Source organism: Palaemon carinicauda, chromosome 4 (genome assembly GCF_036898095.1).
Source record: "Palaemon carinicauda isolate YSFRI2023 chromosome 4, ASM3689809v2, whole genome shotgun sequence".
Taxonomy (NCBI): Eukaryota; Metazoa; Arthropoda; class Malacostraca; order Decapoda; family Palaemonidae; genus Palaemon; species Palaemon carinicauda.
The window spans coordinates 190,588,530-190,596,029 of NC_090728.1; the positions used below are offsets into that span (position 1 = coordinate 190,588,530).

Genomic DNA, 7,500 nt, shown 5'->3' on the forward strand with positions numbered 1-7,500 from the left:
GATAAAGGAATATGTTTGCTTCATATAATCATTACCATTCATGACGATATACTGATGGTTATAAAACTATGACTAAATGCATTGAATTAAAAAGGGGGAAAAAACCTTACTAGTGAAAAAGAGCAAAACATTTAAGAAGAGTTCTTTAAATAAGAATAATCTAGCAGCATCGTCTCTTAGTCGGTCATGAAAATAAATTTCATTATCTTTTTAAAAATAATCATAAATACATATACTGAATCTAAAAAACATTAATAGTGAAAATGAGCAAAATATTAAAGAGCTCTTTAAACAAGAATAATTTCACAGCATCGTCTCTTAGTCGATCATGAAAATAAATTCCATTATCTTTTTAAAAAATAATTATGAATACATGCATTGAGTTAAAAAAAAAAAAAATAAAAACACCTTAATAGTGATAAAGAGCAAAACGTTTAAGAAGAGTTCTTTTAACAAGAATAATCTGGCAGCATTGTCTCTTGGTCATGATCAATCATGAATACATGCATTGAATTAAAAAAAATTTAATAATGAAAATGAGCAAAACGTTTAAGAAGAGCTCTTTAAACAAGAGTAATTTCGCAGCATCGCCTTTCAAATCATGAATTCTCCCCTTGACAAAGATCGGTCATCTAAAAAAAATTCTGGAATTCCAATTTAAGACTGAAGAAGTTGCCGTGCTAAAACCTGCTCTTCAATTTTAATCATCTCGCTGAATGTGAGATTCGCAAGATTCGTCTCTAGTGATTCGAATATCATTTGGAAATCAGCGAATCTCAAGAACGCTTTTAACGCAGATAATTATTTTTTTCTTTTTTTTCGTTTTTTCCCCAAAGGCCAGGGATAATGTATTCAAGATTGGGATGAATTTTTTTCTAAAGCTGTTTTTATATTTTATGTTGAATGTGAGATCACTTATTATTTAATGGCGTGGTTTATATATAAGGTAGATTTTAATACACGTAATAAATTTAATAGTAGTAATTTCTCTATACAAGCCTTAGGCACCAACTAAAGTTCTATTTATCGACAATAAATTTGTTTTCTAAGAAATGTTACACACTTTATAATACTTGCTGTATATGATCGTCTACACGTGATGGTCTTTAGCCATTTTTGGTCGAAAATATGGTAAAGATGCAAGGATTATAATCTTCGCGTGGTATTTAATGAAACAATACTAATTGCAACATTATTCTCGGATGAGTTTCAAATTTACATTTTCCTTATATGGACACCGTAATATTATTCTTTAAAATTATCCCAAAGAATTACTAAATAAAATTATCTTACTATAATTAATCCCATAGAACACATGAATGATCTTCTTGAATAAATTTAAGGAATTGTCATTCAGGTAAAAGTATAAACTTTCTTAAAACAAAATATTGTAACAAATTATGGGGAATTGAATGGTATGATAATTATTTAATTCATTGAAAGTTAGCTGAATAAAATATCAAAACCAATCACTAAAGTATAAAATTTTACTTCAGCCTATCCCACTGGACCATGGACTATCCAAATTGTCAATAAAAAAATAAATTCAATTTTTTTGTTATTTAAGTTATCTAATTTATTTATTAAAAAAAAAAAAAAAAAAAAAAAAAAAAAAAAAAAAACATTACGAGGTTATATAAATTATTTAAAAAAAAATAAAATTAAACCCAATCTTTCTGTTTTACAGGTGACTGGAAGTTGGGGTTACCCGTCTGTCAATTCTGGCTAGCAGCCGACTACACTGCCTCAACAGCCTCTATCTTCAACCTGGTGATCTTATCACTGGACCGATACTGGTCTATAACAGCGCCTCTGCGTTATCTGAGACGAAGAACAAGAAGAAGAGCGTGGGTCATGATAGGTGCCTCTTGGGCAGCAGCAATGGCCTGGTTAGTTCCCGTGCTGGCATGGCACCACATTGCACTGGACGGAGTTCGTCATCAACCGGCCCACGTTTGCGAGACAGAGTTCACGAACAATGTACCATTTAAAGCAGTCACTGCCGCACTCAACTTCTATCTTCCATCAGCCCTTATGCTTTATCTCTACTGCCGAATATTCAGAGAGATCCAGACTCGACAAGCTCTAGGGAGAGTTAATTTTGCTAGCCACGATGTACCAAATGATTCCTGCAGTGAGGTGGAAAGGGTCCACAGACACAGTCAAGGCTCGAAGAATTCCCAGCCACATGATATCCCTCTGATCACCACTACAGCTGAGCGCAGCCAGTTTCGAAGTCTTACCTTAGTTACTCCTGGAAGACATGACTGTTCTCATTTTTCTGGTGTGACAGTTAGCGTCGAGTACCTTCCAGAGGATTCTGGACAGGACTCTCCGACGCTCAATCACCAGTACCCTGACCAGCAAACATTACAACCACAACAACAGTCCCAACAGCAGCAACTACTTCAGCAGCAGCAACTTCGTCGTCAAAATACAAATAAGTTAAGTCCCCACCACAATCACATCCACTGCTATCAGAGCACTACAAGGCCGCACACCTCTTGGGATCCTTCCAATGATACCAATAAGTGGAGGTGTAGCTGGCGTCTTAGTAGCACGTCAAGAGCGCATGGAAATGGAGCAGGAGAAGGAGGGGTCAGTCCAGGACATGCTTCCTCTGGCGATGCCAGCACTAACGGAACTGGGAAGAAGAGGTCTGTGGGTTGTAATAATAGCAATGCAGGCACAGGTGGTCGTCGTATGGAAGGTGTCAATTTGGCAAAGGAACGTAAAGCAGCACGTCAACTAGGTGTGATAGTTGGGGCATTCATGGCCTGTTGGGTTCCCTATTTCACCCTCTTTCCCATCATGGCCCTCTGCGATAACTGCGTCCCTCCTCAAGCGCATACGGCAACTATATGGTTAGGATACCTGAACTCTACACTCAACCCAGTCTTGTATCCTCTCTGCAACCACAACTTTCGAAGGGCATTTGCTAGAATGCTTCGACTTCCTCTACGCAAACCTCACAACCCAGCAAATGCACATAGAGTGGCTACCATTACTATTGGTCAGTGACGACAGACAACTAGGTCAACTTGCAATATGCTAACATACAGGGAACAAACTAGGATAAGTGCTAAAAACCATATTGACTTCTTATTATATGTATATACATATATGTTTATAATATGAGTAGTTTTCTTCATATGTAGAATCCTCTTGTCTACAAATGCTTTTTAATAACAGTATGGAAGAGTTTATATGTATAAGAGGAAATACCCATATCACCGAAGGATCAAGGTGCTACCAAGTTATATTTATTGTGTTTAAATCATACTACATGGTTATACCTGTACTCTAATCATAAAGGGATCCTATCAGTCCTTTAACATTCAATTAACAAAATGTAATCATCCTATTAGCGCATCCACGTCCTCACTCCATTTGAATAGGTCCTTTAGCCTTGATACAACTTCCATGAACAAATCAATGTAATATAGTCTCTGACCGCAACCAAACGAGCTAACCCGATTGCTTGATTAATCTATCTACATTTTACCTTCCATCCTAAACTCCTTTGATGAAGTAATTGGTCCCTGAAACCCACCCAGCCCCCGTGAAAAGGCTCCCCTTGGAGCTTAAACCTTCAAAGCCCCATCTTGAATGTCATTTCTTAAGCTTTAATCGGGTGGAAGAAAATAAGTGGCTCGAAGCTGCAGTCTTATTGAGGCATTTCAAATGGTTGGGTGTAAATGAGCTAGCTTCCGAGTGGGATTGAAAGTGAGATTAAACTTCACGTGTCATAATACGTCTTTACATACATTTTCTACAGTAATCCATTTTTAAATGAAATACTTTCAAAATACAAGTACGTCTACTGCAGTCATGCAGTTCTGGAACCTACAGCATTTTCCTCAGACTAAATATTGCATGGAAATGCATGTAACCTAGGGGCTGCTTAATTGCAAAGAAAATATCTTGACATATCAATTGATTTAATCTTTCTGGTAATGTTCCAGTACAGAAATTAATAGTGTAAAGTGATTGCTGTACATTACCATCCGTGTCTGGTCTTAAGCTCTCATAAAACGCAAGTAACAAAACAATAACAAACTGGATTTTCGGTACAATGAAACATGGAGAATAATAAGCCGCAAATTAATATTGTTTATTCTGATGAAATAGAGAAGTTGTTAATTTTCATACTTTTCAGTTTGCATTGCATAGTCTATAACCTGTCAAATTTATAATCTTCGTTAGGGGTACACACGATTGGTTGTTGTTAGTTAACGCGATTTTTTTCTTAATTAACATAAATAACGACAATGAGTTTAATGAAGGCTGTTGCTAGTTAACGTGAAATTTTACTTAATAATTAACGTAAATAACGACAATGAGTTTAATGAAGGCTGTTGCTAATTAAGGTGAAATTTTACTTAATAATCAACATCAATAACTACAATGAGTTTAATGAAGGCTGTTGTTAGTTAACGTGAAATTTTACTTAATAATTAACATCAATAAATACAATGAGTTTAATGAAGGCTGTTGCTAGTTAACGTGATATTTTAATCAATAATTAACATCAATAACTACAATGAATTTAATTCTATCTAAAGACATCTAATAGGTCCTTTAACTTGCTATGAAAGTTCCCAAGAAATAAAACAATTTTAAATGAAAAAATATAGTGTGAACCCAAGAGGAAAATCTATAAGATATATTTCCATTATAATTTCACAATAACTGTAGTCGAAGTCGAGATTTGGAACGTTTGGTACTTTTAATTAAAAATATGATTCGAATCGAATCTCGCTCCAGTAAGCACCAAATTACCAATGACTGAGCATTCAGGCAGTTGCGACGCTAGATAATTCATTCAAAATTCTTGATGCTTGAGATATATATTTACATAATAATAAAGCACACACGAAAATACACACATACGTGTGTGTGTATATATATATATATATATATATATATATATATATATATATATATATATATATATATATATATATATATATATATATATATATATGTGTGTGTAAATAAATCAATATATATATATATACATAGATACATACATATATATATAATATATATATATATATATATATGTACATATATTATATATACACACATATATACTGTATATATACATGTATATATATTTACATATATACATAAATTATATATAAAATTTATACATATATATATATATATATATATATATATATATATATATATATATATATATATACATATATATATATATATATATATATATATATATATATATATATATATACATATATCGTAAAAATGGTGTAACAATTTTTTTATTAAAGATAGGAATATTCAAGACAATCTTTTTTAAACGACAATCAAATCTAAAATTAAATAGCTTACTGGTAAACACTTTAGCTGTAGCAATGGATTAAAAATCCATATTTAATTATCAAAGCATATAACTCATTTTCTTACGCACTAAATCTCAATTATTTCAAAAGTACATTTTCTATTTCCCTGATATAAGTATGTTTAGAAATATGTGAATATGTGAATATATAGCAATTTTTACTAACCTAACTTGATTCAATATTCGGTTAATCGACTTGGAAAGAATTAGCCGATTATCAAAGTTAACTGACATGCTCTAATGATAGACTTAGCAACGAATTCGTATACCTGAATATCCGCTATCAAGATCTGAAAAATGCAAACACATTATAAAGATTATTTTAAAAATGGCCCAATGTTCAATCAAAGGTATTGTAAAAGATGCATTTTTCTGTGATTATTGTTCTTCATATATATATATATATATATATATATATATATATATATATATATATATATATATATATATATATACACACATACATATATATACATATGTATATGTATGTATGTGTATATATATATATATATATATATATATATATATATATATTTATATATATTTATATATTTATATATATTTATATATTTATATATATATATATATATATATATATATATATATATATATATATATATATATATATATATATATATTATATATATATATATATATATATATATATATATATATATATATTTATATATATTTATATATATATATATATATATTTATATATATTTCTATATATATATATACATATATATATATATATATATATATATATATATATATATATATATATATATATACACACACATACACACACGCAAGTCTTCTTAATGGATCCACTAGCAAGATTTAAACACTTTAAGACTATCTCAACAAAATGGCCCAATGTTTAATCATATATATTGTAAAAGATGATTTTTCCTATGATTATTGTTCTTGATTGATATCAATAAAAGAATATCTAATTCCTCCATTTAATGGTAAGACAGGAATTTTTTTAACTAAAATATCAGAAATGAACATAGCCTTCACCAAAAACTGTATACAACCGTTTATTACCACCCCATTGAAGGCCCGGAATATTTTCTCGATTTTTTGCCTGGCTTAAGTACTTTCGAGAATACAAACAATAACAGCAAATACGGAAAATCGATGAAAAGAATTGTCACCGTTGCGGATAATTATTCCCTTCAAGTATGATGATTCTTTAGGCCTGTGTGTGTCAAATGACTCCTATTCATTCAAGGAAAGAGAAAAGAAAGAGATAAAGAGAGAAGAAAGAGAAATAGAATGGAGAGGAGGAAGAATAGAAGGCAGGAAAGGTACGAAAATTATTACATTATGTTGTTCATACTTCGTTATAATTTCTCCTGTTGAAATCTATCATTCGAAAGCTTTACACATTTTCTGTTTAGTTTGATTGTAGCAATTGAGTATATATATGTATGTATATATATGTATGTATATATATATATATATATATATATATATATATATATATATATATATATATATACACATCTATTTATATACTATATATATATATATATATATATATATATATATATATATATATATATATATATATATATATATATATATATATATATATATATATATATATATATATATATATATATATATATATATATATATATATATATATATATATATATATACATAGAACAGTATATAGATACATATATACATACATATATATATATATATATATATATATATATATATATATATATATATATATATACACGTGTGTGTGTGCGTGTGTATGTGTGATGAATATATATCAGTGCAAGGTATCAATGTCAACATTTCTTGAAACAATAACCAACGATTAAAATATTTCCAGTAAAAAAAACTAATTTTCTATCTCACACCATTCTAACGATAACCCCCAAAAAATTCCTTTACAGAATAAGAGACGAAAGGTGGCACTAAAAGGTTTAGTAGGTAATTATTGATAGATTAAAAAGTGTTATCTATTGCTCTAGAGTAACTGATGATGAAATTTAAAAATAAATAAAAATCTTAGTTATTTAAAGGTCATTTGATAATTGAGAGTAGCTTTTTTCTTATAATTCAATGAAGGAATTTTGTGATCACATATCTTCCTGTAGAAA

The 7,500-nt window shown here is 29.8% G+C and overlaps 1 protein-coding gene across 1 annotated transcript in view; it reads left to right on the top strand.

Moving 5' to 3' along the window:
* The window catches only part of LOC137639240 (histamine H1 receptor-like), an 8,619-nt gene extending 4,408 nt beyond the window's left edge, over positions 1-4,211 (top strand). The window contains exon 3 of the mRNA XM_068371533.1: positions 1,688-4,211. Within this exon, the coding sequence (XP_068227634.1) occupies positions 1,688-3,021 (1,334 nt within the window). The 3' untranslated portion in view covers positions 3,022-4,211. The remainder of the gene's footprint in view (positions 1-1,687) is intronic.
* The last annotated feature ends 3,289 nt before the right edge of the window (positions 4,212-7,500 follow it).